The 22830-nt window shown below is 34.8% G+C and overlaps 1 protein-coding gene across 1 annotated transcript in view; it reads left to right on the forward strand.

Annotated features, from left to right (window-relative positions):
* npm1b (nucleophosmin 1b) overlaps positions 1-22830 on the forward strand; it is a 42701-nt gene that overhangs the window by 11952 nt on the left and 7919 nt on the right. The window contains exons 7-10 of the mRNA XM_051127844.1: positions 96-153; positions 6588-6671; positions 19441-19548; positions 22574-22648. Of these exons, the coding sequence (XP_050983801.1) occupies positions 96-153; positions 6588-6671; positions 19441-19548; positions 22574-22648 (325 nt within the window). The remainder of the gene's footprint in view (positions 1-95; positions 154-6587; positions 6672-19440; positions 19549-22573; positions 22649-22830) is intronic.

Genomic DNA, 22830 nt, shown 5'->3' on the forward strand with positions numbered 1-22830 from the left:
TCTGAGTAAACAAGAATTCACTTTGAGAGGATCATTTATATTTTTATTTGTTTGATAAATGTCTGCATTTTTCTGTCTTTTTTTTTTTTTTTTAGGGATGATGACAAAGAGGTAAAGGCTGTTGCAAAGACCCCCATCAAAACCCCTCAAAAAGTGAGTCTTACTGTTTCTTATACAATTAGGAAATAGGAAATGCTGTGTATTACACTACCGTTCAAAAGTTCGGGGTCGGTAAGATTTGTGGTGTTTTGGAAAGAAGTTCATATGCTGTATTTATTTAATTAAAAATACAGTAAAGCAGTAATATTGTTTTTATTAATTTATTATTGCAATTTAAAATACTGTTTTCTGTTTTAAAGTGCTCCTATTATGCTTTTTCAAATATGACCTTTCATGTAGTGTTTCATGTAGCTGTATGTGAACATAAACTATCTGCGAAGTTGTGAAGCGACAGAGCACGATAAATAAAGTTATTGTCTATCAAAAAAAAGAGTCGGTTCACAATCGCCTGAACGAGACGTCAGGAATTCGAATCTTATTCTGTTACAGCTATACGTCACAAAGCAACATATTTGCGTAATGTCCGCCCACGTTCTACATCGTGAACAACTTGCACGCCCACAAACAGTAAAATTTCCATATGGTTTACGTCATGTCGAGAAGACGCTGTATCCTACGCTGTGAGAGTAAATTAGTTTTATATTCACTTCCAAAAGATGAATCTACAAAGATTGTATTTTCTAGCGATCGTTCAAAATACGTAGTTGTGTATGTTATGTTGTGTAACAACCCTGCACATGTCTTGCTAACCGGCTAAATCACACTTCTGTAGTTGTGTTGTTCAGCTGTGGGCTCACTGTAGTCTAAAAATTTGTGATTTATGCAGCTTGACTGTCTGTCTGTCTCATTAGTTGGATTAATGATAGTTGAGTAATTATCATCCTTTATCACCTTAATGCATTACATAATGTTAAAGTTTACAACATAGAGGTGTGCCCGGTTCGCTTACATAAGCAAATTACGAGCACTTTCCACGGTAGTATGTGTTAACTTGTCGATCAGCCACTTCAGCCGTTTCATCATCAGACTCCAGCTCGAATTGTTATGGTAAAATCGATGCCATCTTTTCTATGTATTGACAAGACTCCAGGGCTGTCATTCAGTTATGGCAGTGGGCGTTTCGTTTTCTGACACACGCTGTACACGGTAGACCAATCATAAAGGACTGCGCCATCTGACTAATCACAGCAGTGAAGGCTCACGGAAAGGAGGGGTTTAGAGAGACTGATTCTTCAAACTGCTTCGCACGAGTTGTTTCTGATTCATTTAGAAATGAGGTCAAATTCAATCTATTTTTGTCGAAAACTAAAGTGTTTTTTGACCTTGCATACATGTAAACCTGTTTTAGGAGTCTCATAAAACAATATTAGCAACCTTTAAAATGACATAATAGGAGCACTTTAAAGGAGAAGTCAGGTAATGTACTCATCCCCTTGTTATCCAAGATGTTCATGTCTTTCTTTCTTCAGTCGTAAAGAATTTTTTTTTTTTTTTGAGGAAAACGTTTCACTATTTTTCTCCATATAATGGACTGATATGGTGCCCCGAGTTTGAACTTCCAAAATGCAGTTTAAATGCGGCTTCAAATGATCCCAAATGCGGTTGTAACGATCCCAGCCGAGGAAGAAGGGTCTTATCTAGCGAAACGATGGGTTATTTTCATAAAAATAATACAATTTATATACTTTTTAATGTCAAACGCTCGTCATGTTTTACTTTCCCTGAGCTCCCTGTTTTTTTTTCTGGTTTATGACAGTTAGGGTATGTTGAAAAACTCCCATCTCATGTTCTCCCTCAACTTCAAAATCGTCCTATATCGCTGTTTTACCTTTTTTGTTAAGGGTGTTTGATCTTCTTTGCATGTTCAGTTTGCAAACACTGGGTCGGAACTACTGCAGCGATGTAGGATGATTTTGAAATTATTTTTGAAGTTGAGAGAGAAAATATGATCTGAGTTTTTCGACATACCCTAAGTGTCTTGAGCCAGAATACACAGAGTTCAGGCAGAGCAAGATAAGACGAGTGTTTGAGATTAAAAAGTATTTAAATTGTATTTTTAAAATTAAAATAACCAATCGTTTCATTAGATAAAACCCTTTTTCCTTGGCTGGGATCATTTTCAACTGCATTTGGGATTGTTTGAAGCCACATTTAAACAGCATTTTGGAAGTTCAAACTCAGGGCACCATATCAGTCCATTATATGGAGAAAAATCCTGAAATGTTTTCCTCAAAAAACATAATTTCTGACAAGGGGGTGAGTACATTATCTGTAAATTGTTGTTTTGGAAGTGGACTTCTCCTTTAATATATTGTAAAATGTAATTTATTCATGTGGTGCAAAGCTGAATTTTCAGCAGCATTACTCCAGTCTTCAGTGTCACATGATCCTTCAGAAATCATTTTAATATGCTAATTTGCTGATCAGGAAACATAATAAAGAGAGATACATTTTGTTCTCAGAATTCTTGATGAATTTGAAATTTATTGAAATCTTTTCTAACATTATAAATGTTGCTTTTGATCTTACAATGCATTCTTAATTAATAAAAATATTAATTTATTCAGGAAAAATCCTACTGACCCCAATTTGAACAGCACTATGTTACATTGCTGCATGTTTTCACTGCTGTCCTGAGTGAAGCCAAGTGAACACCAGAGTGACCAGCAGGTGCCAGTCTCTGCCTGAGACAGAGAATTTGGCCCATCACATATTCATCAGCACCTGTTATTACCCCATCAACGTTAAGAGCACATTACATTCTGTCTGTCTCTTCATATAACACATATTCTTCTTCCCTCATGTCACCTCAGTGGCTTAACATCTTTATCATGTCTTGTTTGCATCGTTTTGTCATCCGTCTGTTTTCATAGACACTTTCCCTCCGTCTGGACCATAATGATCACATGTCCGCTGTTGAGATTCACAGACAGTCTGACTTCACCTTTCTACACGTCACATGCTTATTCGGGGTCATAAAATGAAAACGAATAAGAAATTAATACTTTTATTCAGCCAGGATGTATTAAATTGATCAAAAGTGACAGTAAAGACATTTATAATGTTACAAAAGCTTTCTTTTTCAAATAAATGATTAAATATATATTGTTAAACTTACTCTACATTAAAAAATCTTGTAAATTTATCATAGTGTCCATAAAAATATTAAACAATCAGTAAATCAGCATGTGACATTGAAAACTGGAGTAGTGATGCTGGAAATTCAGGAATAAATTACATTTGTAAAATATATTTAACTACAAAACAGTTATTTTAAATTGCAATAATATTTTACAATATTACTTTTTTACAGTGTTTTTCTATTGAATAAATGGAGCTTTGTGAGCCTAAAAGACATCTTTCAAAAGCATTAAAAAACTCTTACAGATTCCAGACTTTTGATGGGTAAACTATGCGCTATTAAAGATCAGTGGAAATAAACAGAAATCGACAACCGTAATAAAAATTAATAACCCCGCTGTGTGTGTGTGTATTTAAATATTTGAGAGCGTATGACTGTTTGTGTGTGTGTTTAGAGATCAAAGCAGGTACATACTTGCTCTGTGAGGACTGATTCCTGCCCTGAGGAGAGACGACAGATGAGCACTTCTGTCACACACTCCATATCCTCTCTCATCCCCCCATCCTGAATCCTTTCTTCTGTTCTCATAGCGTTGCAGTCTCTCACTCTTTCTTTCTTTAGCCATCTTTAGATCTGTCTTTGGCTTATCGGGTCTTCAACTTGTTTATTCTTTCATTTAGGAGTGGGCGATATGACCAAAATCTTATATCACAATATGAGTATGTTTATTTCACGGTAACAATGTATATCACAAAATAGTTATTTTTTACTTTAAATAAGGTCTTTATGATATCAACATTTTTGATAACATAGAAATGTCATAATTCTTGTCATATGTGTCAATATCACAAAAAACTAATACGTGCCTAAATTTAAAAAAACAAAACTCAAGCTTACTGAAGACAAGTAAACAGTCAGCGATTAAATAAGAAACGAATTACAAGCAACAAGACAAAAAATGCTGCATACATTGTATAAAGTTAATCAAATGTATAAAACACTGTAAATTCTTCAGTGTAAATTGAATATATATTTTGTATTATTAAATTACAAAAGTGATTTAGTCAAAAGCAGAGCAGTGAGAGGTTTTTTGTATTTTTTGATTAACATGAATGACAGACAGCAGGAATATTAGACTGCTGTCACTTTAAGAGCTGCCTGGATCCAATATACTGTTACACATGTGTTTTCTTTCTCAGCTGTTTGCTTTCACACAAGACTTAAATTACTGTGTTTACAAGGATACTTGCAAAGACAGGCATTTTGACACATAAAAGTGTGTGTATTTAACCATTCAAGGCCTATAAAGCAGCAAAAATAACTCGCTTCAATACTCCCGCGCTCTATGAGCGCCGTTTTCATGTATATAGCGAAATGAGTTCTCTTTCGCTGCTGATTGCATTTCAATGGCTTATAATCACTCGTTTTTAAACTGTAATGCTTTAAAACCTTTGCAAGCAATACGTTTATGTGACCACGTAGCACAGCAACATCACGCCAGCATGTAACTGCAATAGAAACTATAGTCCAAAATCTCTACCGGTTGACAAATTTCAACTGGTTAATTGTGTCTACCGGTGTATCGCCCACCCCTACATTCACTGTTCATTTTGCTGGAAACCTTTTCTATTAAGTTTCTGTTTATGATTAGTAATTTGTTTTCATTGTTCAAATTGTCATTTTGATCATTTGATCAGTGGATTTACTAAAATCATTTCAGGTTTAAGAAGTGTTACAATATTGCATCAACTGCTATATTTGTATTATTGTGTATTATTGAAAGGCTTTTGTCTTTCAAACTCATTAAATTGCATAAATGTTCATTATTTCTTATTTGCAAACATTCTCAAATATTTTGTCATTTGAACCTCTTTCACCTAATATATTTACTGTAAAGTGGTTGTCAATCAGCAATTCTGTAAAAGACTGCCTTTGAACTTTGTAACAGGCATTGGTTAATGGTCATACAATACTTGGCGTGTAGGTAAACACAAAATAGTTGTTTTTTTAAATGTAACTGAATTATTTTGATTTTAATTTTACATTTTTATGATTTAATTACTTGTTAACCTTGAATTTACAAACTCCCTGCAGTTACTTTACGAGCCCCAGTTTTAGAAACCTTGATGTAATATAATGTTTAATGCACTTCATGTTGTTAATTACAATGAAAGGAATATTTCTTCTCACTCTTTGTAATTGTACATCATTATGGTACAAGATTATCCTGTTTAAATCAATGTGATAAGTTAGGTCAAAAGTAATCTAAAAGTAAACAAAAAGTAATCTGATTATATTACCTAAAATGTGTAACGTAATGGATTATGTTACTAACTACAATTTTTGTAGTGTAATTTGGAATCAGTAACAGATTACAATTTGTAAGTAATCTACCCAGCTCTGTTGTCGGTTAATATATCTTTTTTTTTAAATAAGTAAGATGCATTATAATGCATGTTTAGTGGTGTAATGCATTATAATGAAGAGGTATATGCTATATGTGACCCTGGACCACAAAACCAGTCATAAGGGTCCATTTTTATGAAATTGAGATTTATACATCATAAATAAGCTTGTATGTTTGGTTTGTTAGGATAGGACAATATTTGGCAGAGATACAACTATTTAAATATCTGGAATATGAAAATTGAAATATTGAGAAAATCACCTTTAAAGTTGTCCGAATGAAATTGTTAGCAATGCGTAGGTTTTTAATATTTACGATTGAAAATTTACAAATTTTCTTCATGGAACATGATCTTTACTTAATATCCTAATGATTTTTGGCATAAAAGAAAAAATCTATACAATGTATTTTTGGCTATTGCTACAAATATACCGTGGTATTTAAGACTGGTTTTGTGGTCCAGGGTTACATATAGTAATAGGTCTTATACTATAACTTTGTTCCTGAGAAAAATTGCAGCCATCTAACTAATTATAAGATGGTGATTTACATTATCAGTATTGTCTATAAAGCCTAATGTTGTGTGTGTTTAGATTCATAGAAAGTGTAACATTTGTCTTACTCCCTCGTCCATATTTCTTTATTTCAACCTTATTTTACTCGTCTTTCTTTTCTTCCACTGTCTGTTTTTCTCTCTGGGATATAGAGTTGTAGAGCAGTGTCCTGCGGTCCCTGTAGGCCATGACTAGACAGGCTGCGCTTTCTACAAATTACTGCTCTCTTTCATCACGGCTCTCTGACAGCCGACTGAAAAAAACATCCGAGAAGCGTATTGTGTTACATCACTGAAGAGCAAAGCCGTCACAATCACTCAATTCACAAACATTATCCGCTGTTATGATTCCAACACTGAGCATGACAGCTGACTGGAGCTGCTCTGACTTTGACACGTGTTAAATATTTTCTCTGCTCATTTTAACCTGGGATTGCAATGTCTCTCTCTCTCTCTCTTTTCTTTCTTTCTGTCCATTTTTCCAGACCCCAGAGAAAAAGAAAAGTGCAGATAAGCAGAACGGCTCTCCAGACAAGAAAGCGGGGACATCAGGGAAGCCCCAAACACAAGTAAGTTATGATTTACTCAGATTTATTTTGAACAAAGTTCGCAACACTTCAGAATAGATGCGCCCGGTAATCTGCCAAAAATGGTTTAAATAATAAATATCCATGCCGATAGTTGGATAATTAAGCAAACTAAGTTTCTTTTTCAAATTGGTATTTGATGGATGCAAATTAAGTTTGGCATTAGTGCAAAAACAGCTTCACATTATGTAACACTTTGGCTTAAAACAACCTATAAAGAAAATGAACAAGTTTGGATGTACATTTAAAGGCTTTCTATGGTCATACAGTACAGTATATACTGTCATACTTCAGGATAAGGTTATTTGGGTCACCGCAAGTTGTGGGAGCCGTCTGGGTTTCAGGTTTTGGTATTCAGTCCCATTTCGAGCCGTGCCAACCAAAAGCCAAAGTCTACCAGTGGATGCCAGAGGTAATTCTTACCAAACGTCCAGGTGCAGTTTAGGACGCCGACGACATGGCAGCCTCACAGAGAAAACCACGGGATAATGAGACGGCCTGTCTTTGTTTACGATCAGCCAACACCGCCAAAAGCAAAATGTGAATTAGACCAGCAGTACCCCTAAAGATAAATGTGTGCAACAGCATTCAAAACTCCAGCTGTGATTAGCTGAAAACCGCCCAGCCTTGGGAGGACACGACGATCCCGAAGCCATTATTTCTGTGTCTTTTTTTAGAGTGAATGCACTTAATACACTTTTAATAATCGAGCGTTTTAGAGAAAAACATCTTGACATTCAAAGCTTTTCTTTTAGGGCCATCGTGTTTTCCCATGCAAGGAAACGGTGAAGCGCTCTTAACTAGCTGCTGGTGGCAACAATCCCAAAGCGCCCAATTTGAAGGGTCATTTGTGGTCTGCTTTAAAACAACAAACTACTCTAAAAGCCACGGACTTCTGGCAGGGTGACCGATGTTGGGAATCTGAAATGCATTCGCCAGACTTTCTTCTAATCACATTTTTTCCTCCTTTGACCGGTGCACATGCAGTTGTGTGGGGTTGAATTTTCTTTGATGTAGTTTTTTTCTTTCGCTGTAATTGTGGTGCTGAATCAGAAAGATACAGGAGTAGGAACGCTACGCACAGTAAGAGTTCTTCAAAGACATCCAGTGAAGTAACAGTCATCCAGATAGAACGCAAGAACATTATGAACTTGAGACAGAAGTTGGGTTGCAGAACTAAAAATCTATGTAGTAGGGCACAACGGGGCTAAATGCACACCTTAAGAAAAAAATGTGCTTTCACTGCGCCCAAAACATATGATTTTAGAAAAAAATATACGTTTGTATTGAATATTTTATGGAGCAGCAGATTTTGTGTGAAAATAAATCATACAAGTTGTTTATTTTGTTTAATAATTTTATTAATGTATGAGGTAGCAAGGGGGGCCTTTTACACCACACACGGGGTAAAAGGCTCACCAGGATGGGGCAAAAGGCACACAGTACTGATACAAATACTTTAGCTAAAATAATGTTTTTTTTTTTTTTTTTTAATGATGTCTAAGTTAATACTTGTTCAAAAAAGCACTTTAATAGAGTTTGTATTATTTTCTGCTTATTTTGATAAATAAAATAATTTATTTTTGTTCAGTAAATATACTGTCATTAAAATGTTTATAAAAATATATTTTAAAAATGTAGAAACAAAAAATTATTATAAAAAGTAAAGATTCTGAAAGTGTTAAAGGAGATCCCATAATAATTTAATATAGATTTACAGTAATAATGTTTTTAAATATGATGGTTTCGTTCTAGATATGGTGATTATCTCTAAGATGGACACCCAATATAATAAATGATATTTACCATCTGAATCTAACCATGTCATGTCAGAAAATTGAAAAGTCTGATATGTGTTATTTATCATGTTAATTATTGTGCTTTTTAGCCCCAACAGCAGGGGTTCTTTTTATTCCAAATACCATACTTTTACATATTCTTTCCTTGTTTAAGAAGACATTTGTGCCAAAATATATTGAATAATTTTAGCGATTCTCATTTGCTACTTAAATCTACAACATTTTAAAAACATCAAATATTAGATCAAATTATCACAGAATCAACTATGCGCTGCTGCCCACGATCGCGTCAAGGATCAGACAAATTTGCACGTGCATATTGAAAAGCGAACACACTTAATGCAGGGCGGAGATAGGGTTGGCCACCCCACTCACAACAGCTGCTTCTGTCTCTTTTTTTTCTCAACAATAGCTGCATTTATTTAGATGCAAAACATCTTTACATCCACATCAAACAGGAGACTTTTGAGACACACGCTCTACTTCGCCTCAGCACCAGGCGCTAGTCAAATGAGCACTGGAATTGTACAGGTGACAAGGAGCGTTAGTAGAACAATAGTGAACTGCGGTCAGTTGAGATGTTGTCAGGTCATATGTCAGTAAAAAGTAATTTTCTTGTCCTGTCAGCTGTTATACTATGCTCGTAGCATGTGCTCTTCAATTGCACGGACACATGCGGCGACGCGCACTGTAGCCTGCATCATTCAGATGCATGCTTGTCAGATCTGTGTCACGTTTAGCAGCGGCAGCTCTTAAACATTATTGGGGGTAACGCATTACAAGTAACATGAGTTACGTAATCAGACAAGTAACTAGTAAAAATTAAATTACTTTTTGAGCTACTTTTTGAATTTTGACAAATATGAAAAATGCAAATGTTAATTTTGGACTCTGTGTCCAAGGCCCTTAAGTCTTCCAAAGACACTTCCTTTAGTCTAAGGCTTAAAAACATACCAAAATAACCAAAAATATAACTTTTGAGTTTTTTTGTGTTATTAAAAAAACAACAAGCAAGCGTTTTATTTATTTATTTATTTATTTATTTTTTGTTTAATTAGTTAATTTTTCATGGAGTAACGCAATATTGTAATGCATTACTTTTAAAAGTAATTTTCCCCAGCACTGCTCTTAAAGTAATAGCAGCCAAATAACCTAATAACGAGCTACTGTGATGTCTATTAATCAAATAACAAAGGAAAAAAACAGGAGATCAGTAACTTTAAGGATTCATCTGTATTTAATTTAGTATTTAGTGTTAGATAGCTTTATGCAATTTCTGTATATTTCCTACTGGCTGAAGGGCACAGGTAAATAATGGGTTTATGTGAAGATTGTTTTAAGTTCATTAAAATTATTGTTAAAATCGCTAACTCAGTTTTTGTTTGGGTGAATCCCATTTCTCTGGATCCTCTTTGAGATGTTTCTACACACACTGGTTGGAGTAAATCTGTGGCAAATTTAATTGTTTGGACCTGATTTGGAAAAACACACAGCTGTCTATATAAGTTCTAACAGCTGAAAATGCATATCAGAAGAACTGTCTGCAGAGCTTAGAGACAAGATTGTGCTGAGGCACAGATTTGGGTAAGGCTGTTGCATTGAAGGTTGCCTTCATTAGGCCTCCATAATTCTTACATTTAAGAAGTTTGGAACAACCAGGACTCTTTCTTTTGCTGGCAGCTCATCCAAACTGCGAAAGAAAATGGAAGAAAACCCTGAAATTCAGGAGTGCAAAGCTTGTCCCATCATAACCACAAAGACTTGAGGCTGTCACTGTTATCAAAGCAGCGTTATCATCATTAACTAAAACTAAAACCATAAAAACATATTTGTTATTTGAAACAAAATACTGTTAAAATTAACTGAAATAAAGGTAAAAAAAAAAAAAAAGGATACTTTCTTCAGCTAGGTTTCAAGGCATAGTTTTTAGTACTAAAATAACTAATAGTTTAATACAGTTTTAATTACTTTATTTATTAGTTTTAGTTATTTTAGTACTAAAAAATAATGCATATGTAGTATATAGACATATATATTTTTTAAAAATTACAATGTCTAAAACTTTATATTAAAGTGAGCATACAAAATATAAAAATTTTAGTTTAAATTACTAACAAAAAACATAGTACATCAGTAATACTAAAATAACTGTAAGTACTGAGTTAAAGGTCTGAATACTTATGCAATGTGCTATTTAGCGTGCTAAATATCACATGGCAATCGCGCTCGGTTCAGTGCCAAAACGATCAGCCTGAGATCGCCTGAACGAGCTGGTCTCAGCTCGATTGAAAACGAACTCTGGAGCAGTTTGGTTGTAGTGAGAATGCAATCAAAGCATGCCTTTTCATTTTATAATGCTGACTTATTGCTCTCTTTGTAGTAGGTGTATTTTAAAAATGTTTTCCCAACGAATCCTGGACTCCTGTTAAAAATTATAAATTAATATAACAACAGCTACAAAAAATGCAACAATAAGCCCACAAAGCTGTTGTTGTTCCATCCTGACAGATGACAGCTGAGCGGAATCCCAGAAAATAAGCCGTGGAACTTTGAGCAATGAGAGGACGGTTTACTCGCACGTGACTTGTATTAACACATTAACACATGGTCCATTTAGAAACTTTGCTGTGTGAAAGCAGACCGCGCAGAGAATAAGAAGCAACATTGTAATAATTTTAATCCCTGTTTCAGAACAAAGCAATCGATCTACAGGTGTGAAAGCGACCTTAAGTGACTTGTTATATTGTACTTCCGTTTCTAATTTCACTACATTATTCGCAGACACAGCCTTGTATTTTATTATGTTTTTTTTTAAACAAATTCAATTTTGCTTTATTTTGTTTTGTTTTTGCATCAATTTTTTTGCTCTAAAGACAGTTTTTGTCTTCATCTATAAAGGAAAAAATCAATACTCAACCAATGACAGTTATAAAGTGGACGGTCACTATGGCGCTCTATTGAGTGCTTGAGGAATTACCAGATTTAAATATGCTCATAAATGTCCATCAGGCTTAGCCTTTCAAACATCCGAAAGCAATTTCACAAAACCAGATGAACGATTACCTAAGTTTTTTTGCAGGTGACAAACAAAGGCGAGACTGAACTTTCACCACTTATTTAAATTTGTCCGACCTCTGACCCTAGAACACACCCCTTCAGGACAGGTTTAAACCTTACTGGGTGACCTTTGGTCTTGGCATTCAATCCCAGACCACCTTTAACATGTAAGCCCCCACACAATGTGTGAAACATCCCTTAACAATGTCAAAATGAGTTTCCCATCATTCCCGCTGGCAGTTCACTTGACCTAACAATGTAAGACTCAGTAAGCATGTTATTAGCATCTTAGATGCCTGACGTGAGGAGCGCTAATTACCTACTGTTATAGAAACACCCGGGGGGGCTGTGTGTGTGTATATGTGTGTGTGTTTGTGTGTGTGTGTGTGTGCACCCACATTTACCTAATTCCATAATGGCCACGTTCTGGTGCAAGACGAGATTAGACAGTCAAGCAGACATCCTCCCATCTTTCTCAAACTCTGGCACTTTTTACACTTCTGCTTCCGGTCGGCCCCTCCTACTCTTCTTCTCCGCACCCTTGTTTCCGGCGGCCACTCCTCTGCCATTAGAAATCATTAGGGCTTGGTGTTGGGAGTCCCTGAGGGCCATGAGGTGAGCGGAAACCGAGTGCTCTGTGATTAAACCAGGCCAGACGTTGCACTGCTTAACACTTTGCGTTCTCCGAACAGAGGACTGTATATCTGTATGAATGCATGAAGAGAAATCGCTCGCATTTCACACTGACACGCACGAGCAGTTGTGGAATGCTCTGCAAGACTGTATTTACGTGTAGAAACAAGTTTAGTACAATAGTATGGGACATCTGCCTACATCTGTGAATGGCATGTGTGCTGTCATAAAGTATAAAAGAATAGAATGCATAAAGTCCAGTTGTTATATGTTAGTCAGCCTCAGCAGACAAACGTGATGGTTTCCGTAAAAGATATTAAACTATTATCAAAATGTTTCTTGAGCAGGAAATAATCATTTAGATTTAGGGATGTCACGATTCCTCGATTCAATTAGAGTACTCACTTATTTCGGTTAATGTCAGAAAACAATCAAGCTAATCAGTAGTACTAACGGTGTTGTGTAAACATGGATGAAGACGCGAAAAGAGGAACAGGTGAACTACATAAACCAGTCATTTATGCTGGAACCGCTCCGATTGGTTGAGGTTGAAAAACCAGATCAAGTTAAAAGAACCATTCAATTTTGAATTTCGACATCACTTGTAATGATTTTAAAAAGCATGTAGTGATGAAACAAAGCTTTTCGAAACTCTGAATCAGTTAAACCATTGTGTCACAAATTGATTCACTATTTCCAAGTGCTTCAATTGGATGGCATATCATGAATAATTTGTTTCAGATCGGGACTTTGCTTTTGTATATCTATTTTAAAGGAAATCTCCACTTTCAGAACAACAATTTACAAATAATTTACTCACCCCCTTGTCATCCAAGATGTTCATGTCTTTCTGTCTTCAGTCGTAAAGAAATTATGGTTTTCAGGAAAGCATTTCAGAATTTTTTTCCATTTCAGTCCATTATAATGGACTTCATTGGTGCCCCGATTTTGAACTTCCAAAATGTAGTTTAAATGCAGCTTCAAAGGGCTCAGAACGATCCCAGCTGAGGAAGAAGGGTCTTATCTAGCGAAACGATCTGTAAATTTTTTTGAAAAATAAAAATTTGTATACTTTTTAAGCACAAAAGCATGTGTAGCACAGGCTCAGGGATGCACTTCCACGATACTATGAATTAGTGATGGGTCGTTCTTGAACGATTCTTTCATTTTGAACGAATCTTCAATCTCGGGGAGTGATTCGTTCGGTCGCGCATGCGCAACATCCTATTAGATTCTGTACTGGAATTAGTTCACCTGTTTCGAGTCTTTGGGTTTTTCGAGTCGTTCGTTCATCGTATGGGGCTGTCAGTGATGAATAAATGACTCAAACCCGAAAACTTGTCAGATAAGAGGTGAGGTGAGCTAATCGTAGACTAAAAACCCAGGTAAACAATGAATTAATCTTTTGTGTTTCTTATAGCATTATAGTTTTGTCTTGTTTGTAGTGTGATCAACGTTTGTGTAAGCAGTAGATGTGTTAGGGAAGCAATGCGTAACATTTTCATTTTATTTTGCTGAGATGAACGAAATGACTCAAAAAGATTCATTCATTTTGCTGAACGAGACTCAAAGGTCAGAGTCAGTAAAATTATCCGAACTTTCCAAGTTCATCGTCTGTGTACTGAGCATGGCAAAAAAACTCCATCTTATGTTCTCCTACAACTTGAGAGGAGGACATCTATGTACCTTTTTGTTTATAAACAGCGTTTACAAACTTACTTGCACTTTCTTAGTCTGTAGTTCCGTGTGACCTTTCGACATGATTCAATAGTACGTAGCGTCGTGAACGCACATCCCAGAGCCTGTGCTACACGAGCTTTTGTGCTTAAAAAGTATACAAATTTTTATTTTCCAAAAAAAAAAAAATGACAGATCGTTTCGCTAGATAAGACCCTTCTTCCTCAACTGGGATTGTTTTGAGCCCTTTGAAGCCGCATTTAAACTACATTTTGGAAGTTCAAAATCAGGGCACCAATGAAGTCCATTATATGGAGAAAAATCCTGAAATGCTTTCCTCAAAAACCATAATTTCTTAACGACTGAAGACAGAAAGACATTAACATCTTGGATGACAAGGGGGTGAGTAAATTATTTGTGAATTGTTGTTCTGGAAGTGGACTTTTCCTTTAAGTAATTTTAAAGGCTATTGTTCACTTAGGTATATATTACATAAAAAAAATGTAATTACTCCAATTACTCAATTAATTGACAATTACTCAATTACTTGTCCGAGTAATTGTCAAGTTACTTGATTAATCGTCAGAATAATTTGACTGATTATTCAATTATTTAAATAATCATCAGTGACAGCCCTAATTAGAATAATTTCTGAAGGATCATGTGACACTGAAGACTGAGAATGAAAAAATGAAGTGGCTGAGTAGCTGTGTACTTAAATGAGTAGTTATGCCTTTAGTCAAAGCTCTTCCAGAGCACGCTAGTAGCCTTGACAGTGGATGCCGAGGAGAGCCTGTATAAATACTCGTAAAGTCAATTCCTGTTAGGCAGCTGAGACCATTACCTGTCCTAAAATACATAAAAACTGCATTAGTGTAATAGAGCTGCGAACAATGCACAAGATCATTCGTAAAGGTCAGTAAAGTTTTGTAGTTACCCGCTCGATTATGGCTCAGTGGAGTCGCGTTTGTATGTATTGAGGACAGCTGATTACATCAAATGCTAGCGTGCTAATGATTAAGTGCCGTCCCCTGGCATCTGTAATCAGTGTCTGGCGTAGATTAAAAAGCTCGCTGCACTCTCTGTCTGTCAGCTGTCTTAACTCTACAGCTGTCCTTTCCCAACACACAAAAACGCCCTGCTATATAATGACTGCACCACACCGGGCCTCTCTGGCCTTCTGCCAGTCCTGTGTGTGTGTCTGTGTGTGTGTTGTGAGTGCATTTGTCCTTTAATCTGATACCTTTTGATCTATTGCATGCTCGTCAATCGCTACAGAGGAAAAGGGGATTATTTATTTTGTTCTTACAAAGAAAGACTGGAAGACATTGTCCGTTACTTTATGTTGCTCCTTCACTTTTTTCTTTCATCTAGCAGGACCAAAAATTCTGGAGGATTCTTGAGGGATGTTTACCTGTTCGCCTTAAAGCTGAACTGGTACACGATGCATGTCATGATGCACTTTTTTGAAAAGAACCAAACTTAGACCAAAAAAGAAGAAACTCAGTTGTTTTTGTTTTCACATTGTACTTGGCCTTAAATGTCGACTCAGGTTCAGTGTATTGTTTTTTATATTATTATTGTTATTAGTAAGACTGGGAAAATTTAATTTGCATTCATTTCTTTAATGCAAACTGTTTAAAATGTGTTCGTGTGTGTATACACAAGATTTTTGATGTTTTTCAAGAAGTCTATTCTGCTTACCAAGCTTACAATTATTTGATCTAAAGTACAGCAAAAAAAATTTAAAAAAAAAAAATATTTTTACTTCAGCTGTTAATATTTAAACTATTTCAACGGTTAATATTTAAAACAGTTGAGTACATTTTTTTCAGGATTCTTTGATGAATAGACATTATACACTATACCATTCAAAAGCTTGGAGGCAGTATAATTTTTAGTTTTTTTAGGTAAGAAATTATTAGTTTAATTATTATATTTATTAATTAGTATAATTATTATATTATTAGAATAATAGTAATAATAATAATAATAATAATAATAATAAATGTTTTTGAGCATCAAATCAAAATATTAGACTGATTTCTGAAGGATCATGTGACTGGAGTAATGAATCTGAAAATTTAACTTTGAAATCACAGGAATAAATTACATTTTAAAATATATTCAAATAGAATACAGTTATTTTAAATAGTGCAAACATTTCTGAATTGTACTGTTTTTGCTGCACTTTGGATCAAATAAATGCAGGCTTGGTGAGCAGAAGAGACTTCTTTAAAAAACATTAAAAATCTTACTGTTCAAAATCTTTGTAAAGTATATAAAGTATTATTTTCACCCGCCAAAAGTCTAATAATACACTATTTGGATAATTGCACAAAAAAAAATCTTTTAAATCTGGTTCTGTTGCATGGAACTGAATAAAAAATAATTTATTGCTATTTAATAAATAATATTGTTTTACTTTAAATAAAAGTGTGGTTATTTTATTGGCTTGTATTTTTTAAATACATCATAAAAAATTGAGCTGAATGAAAAAGTCTTGCAAAGACTGCATGCATAATAATAATTTTTTATTTAAAAACATTTTTGATTTTCACGTCAAGTGCATCCAAATTGATTTTACCATTATTTATATACTCTAGTAGTATTCATTGATGTATTTGTTCATATTTTGAATTAGCTTTAATTTTATATTTTTAGTTTTCATTTCAATTTTATTTAAAGTTTTAGTAGTTGTATAATGTAGTAATTTATATATATATATATATATATATATATATATATATATATCTTTAGTTTGTTTCAGTTTTATTCATTTTAGTGCTTCACCTTATTTTATTTCAGTTAGTTAATTTTCATTCTGAAGTGTAAGTTGTTCATCTAATTTTAATATTTATGTTGTATTTTATTCCATCTTTATTTAAGTTATTTTTAATTAATGAAGATTAATTATTGTTTGTTTTAGTTAGAAATAACAATGAATTCGACATGCAGTAGTCACACCTCTCAAGATGGTCTCAGTTGTGTTCACTTTAAAGGGCTCTGAGGTCATTTGAAGCATTCATATGTTCACATATGCCAGACATCTTCATATTTTACATCTCCATTTCTTCCTTCTATTTCCATTTTTTTTACTTACTGTGTAAAACAGGTCTTTGTCCATCAGTGTAACCCTACAATCAGTGTGGATTCCTGGCTGGGCTGCATGCATGGACAGGCCAGTGTGTGTCTGCATCAGTGTGTGAGAGAGCAAGAGCTTATATCAGTCTGCAGAGGGATAGTATCTCTCTGATGAAAGCTGGACACACACCTGTGCCCAATGAGCACACACAAACACAGACCTGCTCTTTTAGAGGGTGGACACCAGATTCTTTAGTGAAGCTGTAATAATACAGACATTTGCCCTCACAATCTCCCAGACCTTCTGTACTGTGGCAGAGCATCAGCCAGCACGTAAAACATTTTACTTTCAAAGCACCAACACAGACCCCGTTTACACCTGGTAAACTTTGCTAGCTTTGAAAGAAAATTACCATCCGATGTAGTCACGAAAATCAGAGTCCCGCCCTGCAAAACGCGATCACAAGCGGTCACAGGAGACGTTTCTAGCATCTGCTACAGCACCTGTGTGTACTTGAGGTAAACTGACTTCAAACAAAAACTGTGTCCGAAACCGGAAAAAACCTTCACAGGGACACTCAAAACCACAATTAAGCTTTAATTTAAGATTTATGTATTTAAATATCATATAAAATTACAGTCGAGATCAAAAGTTTACGTGCACCTTGCAGAGTCTGCAAAATGGTAATTATTTCACCAAAATAAGAGGGATCATACAAAATACATGTTATTTTTTATTTTGTGCTGGCCTAATAAGATATTTCACATAAAAGTTGTTTACATATAGTCCACAAGAGAAAATAATAGTTGAATTTATAAAAACGACCCTGTTCAAAAGTTTACATATTCTTGATTCTTAATACTGTGTTGTTACCTGAGTGATCCACAGCTGATAGTTGTTCATGAGTCCCTTGTTTGTCCTGACAGTTAAAGTACCCGCTGTTCTAAAGAAAAATCCTTCAGATGCCACAAATTATTTGGTTTTTCAGCATTTTTGTGTATTTGAACTCTTTCCAACAATGACTGTATGATTTTGAGATCCTTCTTTCAATCTTTTCACACTAAGGACAACTGAGGGACTCATATGCAACTATTACAGAAGGTTCAAACGCTCCCTGATGCTCCAGAAGGAAAGACAATGCATTAAGAGAAACTTTTGGAATTTGAATATCAGGGTAAATTTAACTTATTTTGTCTTCTGGGAAACATGTAAGTATCTTCTGTAGCTTCTGAAGGGCAGTACTAAGTGAAAAGAAAAAAAAAAAAAGATATTTAGACAAAAAAAAAAAAATGAACACATCTTCATTGTGTTCAAAAGTTTTCAACCCCCCTGAAATTTAACTGAACTGAAGACATTATTGTCTGCTGAATTTAATTTGTTTCATATTTAACAAATTTTGTAACATCACTGTTATTGAATCAGCTGAACCAACATTGAACAGCAGAACTTGGATTCCTCTTTATTAATGTGAAGCTGCTTTCAAACTATTTGTATTGTATAAAGAGCTTTATAAATAAAGGGCAGTACTAAGTGAAAAAAAGATATTTAGTCAAAATAAGAAAAATGTACACATCTTCATTCTGTTCAAAAGTTTTTACCCCCTGCTCTTAATGCGCCGTTTTCCCTTCTGAAGCATCAGTGAGCATCCAAATGGAGGAAAATTATATGTAACTCGTACAAGTTACATATAATTTTCGTACAAAATGACTCTGAAAAGTGTAGCTACATCTGAGAAAACCTGCTGAGTCCTTGGTTATCATCCTATATGGACATTAATATAGTTAAAAGTGTTTTTGTGGCCACAGTGCAGTGTGTAATCGTTGTAATGGTGTTGATACATCAAGTTATTGATTTCTGTATAACATAAGGGTGTTTGGAAATGATATAGTCTTGTCACTGAACATCAAGTCATTTATTCCTCCTTGGCAGAGCAACCCGTCCCCCCGCCACATCTAAGAGCTTCGGGCTTGTCTTCTCCTGGATGGAAGCAATAAAAGGATCATTTGTACCCCTCCAAATTTGTCAGAGAGTGCTATCATTAGTGGAGAAGTCTATTGGCCAGACCAGACTAGAGTTATTAAGGCTAAATGGGTCAAGGAGCCTGCTGGTGTGTGTTACGAATCAGAATAAACTTTTTTTGATTGTACATGGCCTTTTGTTGTCAATTTTCAACTTGATTTTTGATACCTGACGCTATCGGATGAAAACAGAACTTTAACTGAACTAAAGACATTATTGTCTGCTGCATTTAATTTGTTTCATATTTGATAAATTTTGCAAGATCACTGTTATTGAACTCAGCTGAATCAACATTAAACAGCAGAACTTGGATGTTTCTCATATTTGATCAAATTTGCATTACTGATTCTGTTATTTTTCCTCTTTATTAATGTGAAACCGCTTTCAAACTATTTGTATTGTATAAAGAGCTATATAAATAAAGGTGACTTTACTTGAACTTTTCCTTGATTAACAAAATTTGCATTTTTCTTATTTACAGACACCACAGAAAGTAAAAGACAAGTCTGCAGCGGGGCCTTCTGGGAAGTCTCCTAACACTCTCAGCTTGAGTGATGTCAAAAGCAAACTTTCATCAGCAGCTAAAGAGGTACATATACTCAACATATTCCCTTTCACATTGATATTTGTCTTTCTGCAACATGTGAATGCATTTCTTAATCACACACATGCTTTAGCCCTGACATACATACATACAAACAAACACACACACATGCTGTGTGTTAACAGCTATAAGTAAGACGACTTAGCAGATGATGAGATGGTCAAATGTTAATGAGGTGTTTGCGTTAAAGGCCGGAGGGGGAATGACCAGCTATATGACTTCATCATATTAGGATTATCTAGTCTCTCTGAGTCTACCTGCTCACTTCCTCAATCAGTTACCAAATGCACGCAAATGCTCAGCACCCCTGACCACTAACCCTCTTCATCCTCACATCCTCAGATCCATAAGAGCCTTCTGAGCTTTTTGAGTGTCTCATTACACGGCAATGTTTTTGAAAGCGATGCTGATCCTTTAAATGTTAAATGACTGCATGCAAACACACCATGCATTGATGCTGTAATAGGATTTTTTTTTTCTTAATGTGTGTGTGACATGCTGTTGAAGACCAGCTGCGAACAATACGAAGATATAAACTATGAGTTTAAGTAGGAAGTAGTACAACATCATAAGAACATGTTTAATATATGCAATATTTGACTTTAAAATATGCAAAACTCTCGTCTCATCAGCACCACCTACATTATTGCAGTTACATGCACCTCGCAGAATCTGCAAAATGTTAATTATTTTACCAAAATAAAAGGGATCATACAAAATGCATGTTATTTTTTATTTAGTACTGACCTGAATAAGATATTTCACATAAAAGACGTTTACATACAGATCACAAGAAAAAATAAGTTGAATGTATATAAATGACCTTGTTCAAAAGTTTACATACACTTGATTCTTAATACTGTGTTGTTACCTGAATGATCCACAGATGTTTTTTTTTGTTTTTTGTTTTTGTTTAGTGATAGTTGTTCATGAGTCTCTTGTTTGTCCTCAACAGTTAAACTGCCCGCTGTTGTTCAAAAAATCCTTCAGATCCCACAAATTCTTTGGTTTTTCAGCATTTTTGTGAATTTGAACCCTTTCCAATAATGACTATATGATTTTGAGATCCATCTTTTCACACTGAGGACAACTGAGGGACTCATATGCAACTATTACAGAAGGTTCAAATGCTCACTGACGATGCATTGCTGGGGGGTGAAAACTTGAATGTTAAGATCAGGGTAAATGTAACTTCTTTTGTCTTCTGGAAAACAAGTATCTTTTGTAGCTTCTGAAGGGCAGTACTAAATGAAAAAAAAAAAAAATAAATAAATAAATAAATAAATAAGAAAAATGTGCACATCTTCAGTCTGTTCAAAAGTTTACACCCCTGGCTCTTAATGCATTGTGAGTCCCTCAGTTGTCCTCAGTGTGAAATGATGGATCTCAAAATCATACAGTCATTGTTGGAAAGGTTCAAATGCACTAAAAAGGTTAAAAACCAAGGAATTAGTGGGACCTGAAGGATTTTTCTGAAGAACAGTGGACAGTTTAACTGTTCAGGACAAGCAAGCGACTCACGAACAACTATCACTAAACACACCTGTGGATCATTCAGGTAAGAACACAGTATTAAGAATAAGAATATGTATGTAAACTTTTGAACTGGGTCATTTTTATAAATTCAACTATTATTTTCTCTTGTGGACTATATGTAAACATCTTTTATGTGAAATATATTATTGAGGTCAGTACTAAATTAAAAATAACATGTATTTTGTATGTTCCCTCTTATTTTGGTAAAATAATTAACATTTCGCAGATTCTACAAGGTGTATGTAAACTTTTGACCTCAACATTATACAAAATTCTGTTGTCTCGTCAGCACCTACATTATTGCTCAAAAGTTTGGGGTTGGTACAAATTTGTAATGTTTTTGAAAGAAATCTTATGTGGAATGAAATCTTATGTTGAACGAAGCTCACCAAGACTGTGTTTATTTGATCAAAAATACAGTAAAAATAGTACTATTGTGAAATATTACAATTTTAAAGTTACTGCTCTCTATTTAAGTATATTTTAAAATGTAATTTATTCCTGTGATGCAAAGCTAAATTTTTAGCATCATTACTCCAGTCCTCAATGTCACATGATTCTTCAGAAATCATTCTAATATGATCATTTGCTGCTCAAAAAAGTTTTTATTATTATCAATGTTGAAAAGAGTTTCGAGGCTTAGTTTTTTGTTGAATATGGATATTTCGTAGTCTTAGAATTATAAGGTTCTATCTGACATTTTTGTCAAAATTGAGTTATTCACATTCTTATTCAGTGACAACTTATTTACATTATGTGATTTTTCCTTATAACATAAGCTGTTTACATTTTGGGCCTTTTTTAGAAAACAAAAATAGTTCTATCTACAGAAGTCTATGGAACACAAAAACTGTTAAGCTCAATATCTCAAAAGTGCTCAGAATGCAGATAGAACCTTATAATTTTACGGCGACGATTTATTTGAAATAGAAATCTTTTGTAACATTTTAAATGTATTTGCTCTCACTTTTGATAAATTTAAGTATTTATTTCTTTAAAAAAGATCTTACTGACCCCAAACTTTTAAATGGTAGTGTACATATTGACAGACTAGTAAATTATTGTCTGTAGAAATCGACAACAGGTTGAATAAAACTTGAAAAGACATCTCTACGCTAACTGTACGCTTCTTAAAAATGGCAGAAACAGGAGAGTGAGATGAATAGCATATTGTGCTGTAATATCTACTTTAAAACTGGAAAGATACGGCGGATGGATTGTGTTGAGCCGATATGATGATTTGTGTTGGTGTGATTTCATTCGGTCTGCTGTAGATAAGGGGAACTGGAATTACTGTAAAGGCCACAAAAAATGCGAGTTCACTGAAGTGCGTCCAACACCCAACGACTCACCCTGTTCATCACGGCAGCAGCGCGCTGGCTCCTTGTCAGGATGATCTCAACACTTAGCAGAAAGACACGAGTGATGAAAAAGGGCCATTTCATTTCTACAAAAATATGTTTCTCTGAAACAGGGGAGGCCACTTCCAAAGACGGAACAGAAGTTTGAGAACTACGCTAGAAGCTGTTTCAAGATCTCTGATAAACAAGTGAGTATCGCTGCTTTCATTAAGCACTGTCACCCTCTGGCTGGAGTATTTCTAGCGTTCATACATTGCATAGAAAGCGTGTTCGGCCCTGACAAAATTTATCAACACTTCTAAGATGTCTTTTATGTAAGAAATGTCCACTTAAAAGATTAAGACACTCTTCAGCTCAGAAGATGAGACAT

Source organism: Labeo rohita, chromosome 14, assembly GCF_022985175.1.
Source record: "Labeo rohita strain BAU-BD-2019 chromosome 14, IGBB_LRoh.1.0, whole genome shotgun sequence".
Taxonomy (NCBI): domain Eukaryota; kingdom Metazoa; phylum Chordata; class Actinopteri; order Cypriniformes; family Cyprinidae; genus Labeo; species Labeo rohita.